Below are 12,360 nucleotides of genomic sequence, written 5' to 3'. Positions count from 1 at the left end.
CCTTGTGAGGAAAAAGGAGAACCGGCCGAGAAGGGACACCTCCGCCCTTTGGCCGCCGGATTTCTAGCAGAAAGTGGCTTGAAGCGCCTTTTGAACGCAGAAGAGGGCTGCTAGCTACGCTGACGGAACAGGGGTAGCAGTCACAGACTACGTAATGAAAACGGTTGGAACGTGCCAAATTTATGTTGCGTGAAAGGCATGGGGAAAAGCCAGTAAAAGCCAGAAAGTATAGTTCCCAAGGCGGAGGGGAGAGCTTGGTACCCCGGTGGAGCCAAATATGAGGGCAGGACTCAGGAGAAATGGCCAGAAAGTAAAGGAACAGGACCACTTCAAGGAGAAAGAAGGGTTGGGTAAGAGGCCGGGCACGGTGGCTCACGTCTGTAATCCCAGCACTTTGGGAGGCCAAGGTGGGCAGATCACAAGGCCAAGAGATCAAGACCATTCTGGCTAACATGGTGAAACCCCGTCTCTACTAAAAATACAAAAAAAAAAAAAAAAATAGCTGGGTGTGGTGGCACACGCCTGTAGTCCCAGCTACTTGGGAGGCTGAGGCAGAATGGCATGAACCCAGGAGGTGGAGCTTCCAGTGAGCCAAGATCATGCCACTGCACTCCAGCCTGGGCGACAGAGGGAGACTGTCTCAAAAAAAAAAAAAAAAAAAAAAAAAAAATGTAATCCCCAATGTTCAAGGTGGGGCCTGGTGGGAGGTGTTTCAGTCATGGGGGCAGATCCCTCAGGGCTTGATGCTGCCCTTGCAATAGTGAGTGAGTACTAGCAAGATCTAGCTATTTGAGTGTGCAGCACCTACTCCCTCCACTCTGTCTTACTCCTGCCCCCTCTTCACCTTCCACCATGATTGTAAGCTTCCTGAGGCCTCCCCAGGACCAGATGCCAGTGCTATGCTTCCTGTACAGCCTGAATCATGAGCCAATTAAACCTCTTTTCTTATAAATTATCCAGCCTCAAGTATTTATTTATAGCAATACAAAAATGGCCTAAAACATGCTGTCTCTACAAAAAAAAAAAGTCAGGCATGATGGTGCACACACGTAGTCCCACCAACTTGGGAGACTGAGGCAGGAGGAACACTTGAACCCGGGAGTTTGAGGCTGCAGTGAGCTATAATTGCATCACTGCACTCCAGCCTAGGCAACAGAGACTCTTTTGTTTTGTTTTGTTTTGTTTTCAGACAGAGCCTTACTCCGTCGCCCAGGCCTGGAGTGCAGTGGCAGGATCTCAGCTCACTGCAACCTCTGCCTCCCAGGTTCAAGTGATTCCTCCCTCAGCTTCCCAAGTAGTTGGGATTACAGGCGCCAACTGTAGAACACCTGATCCTGTCACTGTTCAGGGCACCACTATGTAACCCACACAGACCTAGGGGGACTGAAAAAAGTGGGGGAAATGGGAGTAAGAGACAAAAGAGTACATTTGGAAGAAGGGGTCAGGGGGCACCTTGCCTCTAGTGGACAAGGGCCTTGAGCTTTACATAGCCCTCTGTATTTATTAGGCAAAAGAAAGATAGTGAAAAGGGGGGTGGAAGAAGAAGTCAGCTGCTCGCTCCAGAGTAGGGTTTGCAAGACGGCATTCTCTAGATGGCCCAGTAGATAACCTCAAGGAGCTCGGCACTAGGAAGCAATTGCCCTCAGCAAACCTTCTGGCAGCGGAAACAGTCGGGAGTTTGCCCACATCCTGAATTCATATAAACAGTTTGCTGTTTGATCACATAGCCTCCAGTGGAATGCTGAGTTGGTCACATCCCACGGGCCTTCAGCTCCCAACAGCCCACCACCAGGCCCAGCTAATTTTTTGTGTGTGTTTTTAGTAGAGACAAGGTTTCACCATGTTGGCCAGGCTGGTCTTGAACTTCTGACCTCAAGTGATCCGCCTGCCTTGGCCTCTCAAGAGACCCTATCTCTTAAAAAAGAAAAAAAAAAAAGTTAAGATTGTAAATCCTAAAAAAAAAAAAATCAAAAGCAAAATCCTATATTGCTTTCGATTTAGATTTCACAGCATCTTTATTTATAACACTTAAAACCAGGAAAACAGTGCAAATATCTCATAGGTGAATGGATAAACAAACTAGTACATCAAATACATATACTACTCTCTAATATAAACAGCTTTCATCTGGTTAGATACATGGTGGTAAAAAAATCATAATAAAACAACTATTCATCAACTTATATAAACCTTAGGAGTAATCTGCTGAGTGACAAAAATGCCAAAAGCTTACATACTCTCTATCAATAAAAATTTATATAACTTATTTATATAAAATTTACAAAAACCATTTACAAAAACAATTTTATTTTTATCACATTCATGAAATGACGAAAATTATACTGACAGGAGAAAAGTGGTTGGCAGAGTTAGGTTTGGATGGAGTGTAAGCATAAAAAGGTAGCATGAGGGAGTTTGTGTTCATTAAATAGTTTTATGTGGTTGCAGTGGTTACACGAATTTATACATGTAATACAACTTCTTGGAATACAAACTAAAAAGGAAAGAATCATGTAAAACTTAGTCAAATCCCAAATAAGATTACTTTATAGTATCCTACCAATGTTGTTTTTCTGGTTTTGATAATTATGGTTATGTAGGATGTTTTTCCTAGAAGTTGGCTGAAGGATACTAGCAAAGCCTCTAGACTAGTTTGGCAAATTCTTTTGAGTTCAAATTTATTTAAGTTGAAGGTAGTTTTATAAACTGATCATCTGTATAATCTTAGTCAAGCAAGTCCAAATATGTTAATATATTTAACATACTCAATTTCTTTTTAAACTACTTCAGTTTGCTTAATGGACAATTAAGCTTAGAGCCAAAGACAGGAAAAGAGCTAATCATAATATGGGGTGGTGGTTCTGGGGTATTTTCTGACACCAGTAAATTATCTAATTCCCCCACACCAACTGGGTGTTCGACAAGTCAATTCTGACACCAACTTCTCCAAGTTGGTGCAGACTCCACAAGGTAAGGGGCTCAGTCCAAACTGCCCCCACATCAGATGCCGCTCACAAGGACAACCTGCAGTTCTGAATGGTGATAAATTCTGAGTTCCCACTACCCCTACTCAGGTTTGATAATTTGCTACAGGGCTCACAAAACTCAAGGAAACAGTATACTTTGTTTTACTGGTTATAAAGGATGCAAATGAACACTCAAATGAAGAGGTACAGAGTAAAGCCTAAAAAGGGTTCCCCTAATCTTAGGAGCTGCTATCCCTATGAAGTTGGGGGTGCACCACCCTCCTGGGCTATTTGGAGTTCTCTTAATCTCATTGTCTAATCTCATCTCCAGCCCCCCTCCCCTTCCAGGAGGTGGGAGAAATGGACACAAAGTTTCCATCCTCTAGTTACTTGATCTTCGTAGGGAACAGCCCCATTCTGAGGCTGTCTAGGCACCAACCATAAGTCACCTCAGTAGTATAATCAGGTGTAATTAAAAGGGCAGTGCTATGAATAACAACAGCAAAAACCAACCAAACAAACAAAAAAACCCCACTCCTATCACTCATGAAATTCTAAGGGTTTTAGGAGCTCTGTGCCAGGAACCAGGAACAAAGACCAAATGTATTTCTTATTATACCACAATTTTACAAAACAGTAAAAATAAACAGTAATGAGACATAGTATATTATGGAATCATTGGCAAGGCAACTAGAAATGAGGATTAAGGTATCCTGTCTGAAAATGCACACCAGGTGTATTAGCTGATGTTTAAGGTTATACTTATTAAGAAAAAGCACTCAAATATTCATCATTTTCACCACATTTCATGCCTTCATGAGCTCTTGATATTTGGCTAAAGGTTTTCCACATTGATAGCATGTTCGGAACAATTTTACCTTCTATGTGATCTCCTGACAAATGATGAAGCTGAGTGCGTCACTGAAATCCTGCCATTAATACTGTCACCTTATTCTCCAGTGTAAACGTTGACACTCACTGAGGTCATATTTCTGAGTAAAGGCTTTGTCATAGTCATCATCTTTCTATCAACAATAAGCTCACTTACATTGAAATCTATGATGACACCTGATAATAAATCTGTCTTTCCATAGACTTTTCCTAGGCTCTGCATTCACAGAATTTATCTCTGTATACTTTTCAGACATATGAGCAGAAATTATTGCTCAAAACATCTCCACATTAATATAGTTTATTCAACATGTTTTCATTGACAGAAAATATGAGGTAAAAGACCACTAAAGGCACTACCTTATTTGCTGTATTCATCAAGTTGATCTCCAGGGCAAATTATTTTAACTCCTGAGGACAGACACACATCTGTCAACAGGCAGCACCATGTTTATGTTCCAATTGGCTAGAAACACACTGATGTTTAATGAAGGCTGAGTTGCCACAAAAGGCATTTCCATAATCACTGCACTAGTCAGGTTTTTTTTTTTTTTTTTGAGACTGAGTTTTGCTCTGTCACCCAGGCTGGAGTACAGTGGCGCGGTCTCGGCTCACTGCAAGCTCCGCCTCCTGGGTTCACACCATTCTCCTGCCTCACCTCCCTAGTAGCTGGGACTACAGGCACGCGCCACCACGCCTGGCCAATTTTTTGTATTTTTAGTAGAGACGGGGTTTCACTGTGTTAGCCAGGATGGTCTCAATCTCCTGACCTCGTGATCCGCCCACCTCGGCCTCCCAAAGTGCTGGGATTACAGGCGTAGGCCACTGTGCCTGGCCTCACTGCACTAGTAGGGTTTTCATTCTGTATGAGTTCACTTGTAAGGAAGGAGCTGTGACTCTTCATTACAGGAGTTTTCAACTTGACTGATTCTACCCATTTCTCTTGTGTGCATTTTCTTATGTTTGACAAGGTTTGATAAGTGGGAGAAGGCTTTCTCACAATCACTGCATCCATACGGCCTCTCTCCTGTATGTGTTCTTTGATGTACATTGAGTACTGACTTTGTGGTGAAAGCTTTTCCACATTCATTGCACTCATAAGGTTTCTCTCCTGTGTGAATTCTCTGATGGGTAATGAGACCATATTTGTGTGAATAGGATTTTCCACACTCAGTACATACAAAGGGAGTCTTTCCTGTATGACATCTCTCATGTTGTATGAGGCATATTTTCTGGCTGAAGGCTTTACCACATTCATTGCATTCATAGGGTTTTTCTCCTGTATGAGTTCGCTGATGTATAATAAGAGTGCGCTTTGTGGTGAAGCCTTTACCACATTCATTGCATATGTAAGATTTCTCTCCTGTATGAGTTCGCTGATGTATAATGAGAGTGCGTTTGACAGTGAAGCCTTTTCCACATTCGCTGCATATGTAAGATTTTTCTCCTGTATGGGAGCGCTGATGTACAATGAGATTGCTCTTCACGGTAAAGCCTTTTCCACATTCACTGCATATATAGGGTTTCTCTCCAGTATGAGTTCGCTGATGTACAACAAGATAGCGCTTCATGGTGAAGCCTTTTCCACATTCACTGCATATATAGGGTTTCTCCCCTGTATGAGTTCGCTGATGTACAATGAGATTGCTCTTCACAGTGAAACCTTTTCCACATTCATTGCACACATAAGGTTTCTCTCCACTATGAGTTCGCTGATGAGCAATTAGATAGCGCTTCATTGTAAAGCCCTTTCCACACTCACTGCACATATAGGATTTCTCTTCTGTATGGGTTTGTTGATGTGCAATGAGACTACTATTCACAGTACAGCCTTTTCTATATTCAACGGGTATACAGATTTTGTCTCTTGTATTAGTTTTCAGATGCTTAGAGAACAGGACACTTCTGGATAATTTCTCACATTGACCACTTCCAGGATTCTCTGGTATATGAATGTTCTCATGGTAAATGAGCTGAGACTTCCTAAGGAAGGTTTGCTCACATTCAATACATGCATGGGGTTTCTCAATTTTCTGAGTCCTCTGATGCTTAAAGACTTGGAATTTTGTATGGATGCATTTTGCATTTTCAGAAAATCTAGTTTTAGCATGCATACATTCGTGCTTAAGCGTTTTCTCACCTCCAATAAACTCAACAGGGTTATTTATTCCATGTCTTCTCTTCTGGTTTATTAAACTTAAACTTGATTTCAAATTTTTTCTGTACAAGTCAAATGTATCATGATTTTGCACTATAGGAAAATGTGTCTTGCTGAGATGTACAGTATTTCTAAGTGTATTCTGTCCATTGCATTGCTGCACGCTCTTCAGAAGTCTTTGGTTTGGAGAGTGCTCTTGCAGAAGACTGTCACCTTTCCCGATTCCTAAGAAGGAACAGAATAACAAATTCTTCCATGAGAATTGTATGAGATAAAAATGCTTATGAGGCCGGGCACGGTGGCTCATGCCTGCAATCCCAGCACTCTGGGAGGCTGAGGCGGGCGGATCACAAGGTTAGGAATTTGAGACCAGCCTGACCAATGTGGTGAAACCCCATCTCTACTAAAAATGCAAAATTAGCTGGGCGTGCTGGCAGCTACTCCCAGCTACTCAGGAGGCTGAGGCAAGAGAGTCGCTTGATCCCGAGGCAAGAGAGTCGCTTGATCCCAGGAGGCTGAGGTTGCAGCGAGCCGAGATTGCCCCATTGCACTCCAGCCTAGGGGGGTACAGAGCGAGACTCAGTCTCAAAAAAAAAAAAAGCTTATGAGATGATTTGCTGGGGGCTGGCTCTTTATTGTCAACTCTATGATCCCAGTATAAAAGGAAATTATGAAGATAAAAGCTGAAATAAGTAAGAATCAGATCCAAGAAAAGACAAAAAGTCTTTAAAGCTATAACAACATTAAAAAAGTTATTAGATGGGGAGATGAATATATGGTGGAGTTGCTTAGGTATCCTCAGATACTTCACATCTGTGACACCTTTCCTTAATGACTACAATAAGACTCCTATAGCCACTGTCCTTGCTGGTTCTCACTTACCTGGACAATTTTTATTTTCGATTTTAGCAACTGTTATCCATGGTTCTTGTCCATGTGCCAACTTGGAGAGTACATCTGGTTTGCTAGTTTGATACCCTGTTCATGAGGAAAGACAAACACAAACATACTGAACTGGAGTCCAGTATGTCAAGATGGGAAAATAATACCTGCGATGAAGAAAACAATTTCAAAGTAAGCATTCTCTCTTAGAAGAGATTATACCACTTTGGGGTCAGAGAGGGGACTGAAAATGTAACTCTTCCAAACACCACAGTGACTGTAAAGCTTTGATTCGGTGAGCATAGGACAGTGTCTGGGCATTGTAGGCACCTCTAGGTGACACAGGGGAACTATTCTTACCCAGTGATACTAGGTGGTTATAGTTCTCCACCATCACATCCCGGTACAGGTTCTTCTGAGCAGTGTCCAGGAGCTGCCACTCCTCCCAGCTGAATTCCACAGCCACATCCTCCAGGGTCAGTGATTCCTGTAATTACAAAGTCCTATTTAATATGATATAAACTCCTATTGTTAATATAGAAGTATATATATTTTTTTAATTTCACAATACAGCCTGCATCTATATTCCTTTCTCAAATATACTTTGGTAGGAGCAAAATCCTCTATCTATACATATTAACACCTATTTCTAAATATTAAACATAGGCAAATGACATCAGGACAAATAAAACATCCCTACATTACTAATGACTTCACAGCCAATACAAGGATCTGTCATGAATAGACTCCACATCTTGAATTCAAAAAATAGTGCTTTTAAATAAATGTAAGAGAAAAGAAGAAACTATATAAGTATAAAGCACAAAAGGCCCTTAGAGTTGATTAGATTTTATTTTTTAATTTTTAAAGAGTCAGGGTCTTCTCTGTAGCCCCAAATGCAGTGCAGTGTCACGGTAATAGCTCAATGAAACCTTGAACTCCTAGGCTCAAGCAACCTTCCAACCTCAGCCTCTCAAGCAATTAGGACTACAGGCAGATGCTACTACCAATTTTGTAGACAGGGTCTTGTCATGTTGACCAGGCTGGTCTTGAAGTTCTGGCCTCAAGTGATCCTCCTGCCTCGGCCTTCCAAAGTGCTGGGATTACAGGTGTGCACCACCGTGCCCAGCAAAAAAAAAACTTCTAACAGAAAAACATACGTACGTATGTGTATTAATGGACAGATTAACAGCATCAATACCCTGAAGATTATTGGTGAATTGGAATATATAACTGTGGAAATGACAGAAAATGCAGTACAGAGAAAAAGAGATAAATCGTAACAAAGAAGTTAATAAATATGAAATACAGAGTTGTAAGACCTAATGTATGCCCACTTATGGTTTCTAAAAGGGAAAATAGTGTAATAGAGATGCAATGTATATTAATAAATATCTAAAACCTAAAATATTTCAGGACTAAATATCTCAAATCTCAAATTCAGAAATCCCAACAAGTTCAGAGCAGGAAGTCACAACTGGTGTGACACATCAGACTGAAACTATCATACATCAAATGCAAAGGGAAAACTATAGAATCATCAAGAGACAAAAGACAGATTACCTACAAAGAAATAACAAAATATACTGATGGCTGACATTTCAATAATATAATCCAGAAACGTATGGAATATAATCTTCGAAGTCTTGATTCTTGCAACAAAAAAGGCCAATTTTGGACGGCCATTTAGGATTAAAACACATGGCTAGCAGATGACTTGCTGTCTTACAACTGTGATATCAAGGACCTCTTTGTCAACTAAACTGTCATTCTCCTGCTTCACAATAACTTTTCGGAGAACTACAAAGTGTAAAGTAGAGGTAACTAAGATCCAAGGAAATACTGATAAGAGAATCTATCCTATATTACTGTGTGGGATGCTGCATAGTCAAGAAAGTAGACTCATGAGAGGGCACAACTGCTCAAGCCTGGTCAGCTTATCTCATTCCAAAATCTTTATGTGAGATGTCTATTGACTGGGTAAGTATAAAGTTAAATTTCTACCTCACTCCACTGTCCAAAAGAATTTATTACTGGGTGGAAATCTTGCAGGCCAACTCTAAGGTGGCCTCTGATAATCTCATTCTCTAGCTGCAGTGACTTCTGACATCAATTACCTGGGTTAGGCCAAACTTCCCAGGTTAAAAGAGCAATCCTCCACAAGACTGCTGTCACTTCAGACACAAGCTGCAAGCTTAAGGCTACACAGACCACCCTCAACTCCAACGAGCTTGCTACAAATGTGTGGAGCTACCATGACTCCCTCAGGTTTAATAATTTGATAGAACAACTCAGAGAACCCAAGAAAGTGCTGTGTTTACAATGAGCACTTTACTATTGCAAAATGACACAAATCAGAATCAGCTAAAGGAAAATATGCACAGGGTGAGGTCTGGGAAGGTTCCAGACATAAAGCTGCTGACTGCCCTCTCCTCATAGAGTCTTGGGTGGCATGACGTCTTCCTGACTGCATCATGTAACAATATTCAAGAGTACTTGCCAACCAGTGAGGCGCACCCAAACTTTGATGTCCAGAGATTTTATTGAGACTTCATTATGTAGGCACAGTTTATTGAAGCATTGCCCATGTAGCTGAGTTCAGTCTCCAGTTCCCTCCCCTTCCTGACTGGTATTACATGGCTCAAAGCCACAACTCTTTAATCACATAGTGCTCTTTTTGGCATGGGCAGCCCCTATCCAGAGTCATGTCACTGCCATAAATTATCTAGGGACCCACTATGAGTCACCACTGTACATATAGATATAAACTATCAAATATGAGTGGCCCACTATGAATGACACAGACACTAACTTGGGTAATTACAAGGGTTTAGAGGTTACCTCCCAGGAAAGAAAACAAAGGCTAGCCAAATTCTTTATTATACTCTAGGTGTTCCCGCCCCTGTGCAGTACCATTCTCCTGAGTATCAAATGGCCTAAAAGCTTGTTTCTAAAGAAAAGAATACAGTAAAAGTGACAAGATGCCACTTTAAGATTACACTCTTTATGACTTCCATCTTGCTAGCAGAAGCTGTCATGTTCTAGCTTTGATTAAACAATTTGGCACATAGGGGAGGTGCATGTGGCAAAAAACTAAAGGTGGGCTTAGACAGACAGGTAGAAACTGAGGACCCCAACAAAACTGCCTCATTTCTCATTCTGGAAATGAATCCTCCCAACAACCATTAAGTGAGCTTAGAAGCGCATCTTTTCCCATTTCAGCCTTCAGATCAGATTCCAACCCAGCTAACACCTTGATTACAACCGCATGAGAGACTGTGAACCAAAGTAGCCAGCTAAGCCATGCTCTTATTCCTGAGCCACAGAAAGTGTGAGATATTTTTTTTAAGTGTTGTTTCAAGTCACTACATTTTGGAGTAATTTGTTAGGTACTAACAGACAATGAATATAAGATATAAACTTAAGAAGAACTTATGAGGCCAGAAGTCGGGCATATATCTGTAATCCCAGTAATTCCAGAGGACAGTTTGAGCCCAGGAGTTTGAGACCAACCTGGGCAACATAGTGAGACCCTGTCTCTACTCTCAACAAAGAACAAAAAATTAGCTGGGTGTGGTAGTGGATGCCTGTGGTCCCAGCTATTCAGGAGGCTAAGGCAGGCAGATAGTACTTGAACCCAGGAGGTTGAGGCTGCAGTGAGCCATGATTGTGCTACTGCACTCCATCCTGGGGAAGAGAGCGAGTCCCTGTCCCAAATAAAGAAGAAAAAAAAAGGAATAAAAACATGTTCATGATACAAGTAAAAAGCTTTAAAAAAAAAAACAAAAATGACTCCTGCATGGGAAAAAATATTTTGAACAAGCTAAAAGAGAAGTAAGACTCTAGAAAAATATTTGCAACATATAAAAAGAATCAATATCTAGTCACGACAAACAATTATAAATCAGTAAGACCACAAAAAAATTAAATGAGCAAAGACTAAAGACACTTTATCACAGAATAAATAATCCAAAGAAACAACAAAGAGATGAGAAGGATCTGAACCTCACTGGTGAAACAAGGCAAAATAATACTGGATCGGCCGGGCGCGGTGGCTCACGCTTGTAATCCCAGCACTTTGGGAGGCCGAGGCAGGTGGATCATGAGGTCAGGAGATCGAGACCATCCTGGCTAACACGGTGAAACCCTGTCTCTATTAAAAACTTCAAAAAAAAAAAAAAATTAGCTGGGCGTGGTGGTGGGCGCCTATAGTCCCAGCTACTCGGGAGGCTGAGGCAGGAGAATGGCATGAACCCGGCAGGCGGAGCTTGCAGTGAGCTGAGATAGCCCCACTGCACTCCAGCCTGGGAGACAGAGCGAGACTCCGTCTCAAAAAAAAAAAATACTGGATCATCTAGATCATGGAAAATACGCAATTTGATAACATAGTTTAAGTGTTGGCAAGATTTGCAGCACTGAATGTTCTTTTTGTGCAGTGTTTTCCAACACTAACAACCAATTCTCCAATTATCTAAATATCAACTAGATGTCCAACAATTCAATTCAATTCTGACACTATCTATGTCAGAATCCACAGATTTAAGGGTTCAATCCCACAAGACTGCCCCCTCTTGAGTTCCTCTGCCCGGCTGCCCCACTGTCTGGGAAGTGAGGAGCGCCTCTGCCCAGCCGCCCCATGCCACCACTGCGGCCACTGCCGCCACCACCACTACCTTCTGGGAAGTGAGGAGCGCCTCTGCCTGGCCCCCGCACTGTCTGGGAAGTGAGGAGCGCCTTTGTCGGGCAGCTGTGCGACCGTCCAAGTGTGAAGTGACAGCCTGTGTGTGATTTTTCTGCCCTCCCCAAGTTTGCATTTGACATTAAAGTTTACTTTTCAATTAAAAGTTTTAAATTGGAGAATATACATTAAAAAAAAAAAAAAAAAAAAAAAAAACAGAAAACTGCCTCCTCTTAAGATGCCAGTCACCAGTCCTGGGCTACCAGTGTTTCTGACTAACTGGCTATAAATTTGGGGCTCCCACAAACCCCTCCTCAGGTTTGATAATTTACTAGAACAGCTCATAGAACTCAGGAAACACTTTACTTATGGTACCTAGTTATAAAGGATATAACTCAGGAACAGCCAGATTGAAGAAATGCATAGGGCAAGATATGGAAGAGGGCATCCAAGCTTCCATTCCCCTCTGGGTGTGGCATCCTCCCAGCACCCTGATATGTTCACCAACCGGAAGCTTGTTCAAGAGTACAAAAAATTAGCTGGGCGTGGTGGTGGGTATCTATAGTCCCAGATAATCGGGAGGCTGAGGCAGGAGAATGGCGCGAACCCGGGGGCGGAGCTTGCAGTGAGCTGAGATCGCGCCACTGCACTCCAGCCTGGGTGACAGAGTCAGACGCGGTCTATTTAAAAAAAAAAAAAAAACTCGCAGCCTGGGCGACAGAGCAAAACTCTGTCTCAAAAAAATAGTTATAACAAATAAAACTCTTTTTTTTTTTTTTTTTTTT

The 12,360-nt window shown here is 41.8% G+C and overlaps 1 protein-coding gene across 2 annotated transcripts in view; it reads right to left on the bottom strand.

The window, feature by feature from the left end:
- Nucleotides 1-4,588: 4,588 nt before the first annotated feature.
- ZNF614 (zinc finger protein 614) overlaps nt 4,589-12,360 on the bottom strand; it is a 17,413-nt gene continuing 9,641 nt past the window's right edge. For both annotated transcript variants that reach the window (XM_023182586.2, XM_023182587.2), the window contains 3 exons: nt 7,258-7,384; nt 6,898-6,993; nt 4,589-6,240 (listed from right to left, as the gene is read on the bottom strand). In XM_023182586.2, the coding sequence (XP_023038354.1) occupies nt 4,730-6,240; nt 6,898-6,993; nt 7,258-7,384 (1,734 nt within the window). In that variant the 3' untranslated portion in view covers nt 4,589-4,729. The remainder of the gene's footprint in view (nt 6,241-6,897; nt 6,994-7,257; nt 7,385-12,360) is intronic.

The sequence above is a fragment of the Piliocolobus tephrosceles genome, chromosome 21, assembly GCF_002776525.5.
Source record: "Piliocolobus tephrosceles isolate RC106 chromosome 21, ASM277652v3, whole genome shotgun sequence".
Lineage (NCBI taxonomy): Eukaryota > Metazoa > Chordata > Mammalia > Primates > Cercopithecidae > Piliocolobus > Piliocolobus tephrosceles.
The sequence above is the reverse complement of the archived record's forward strand: the minus strand, read 5'-3'. Positions and strand labels throughout refer to the sequence as shown.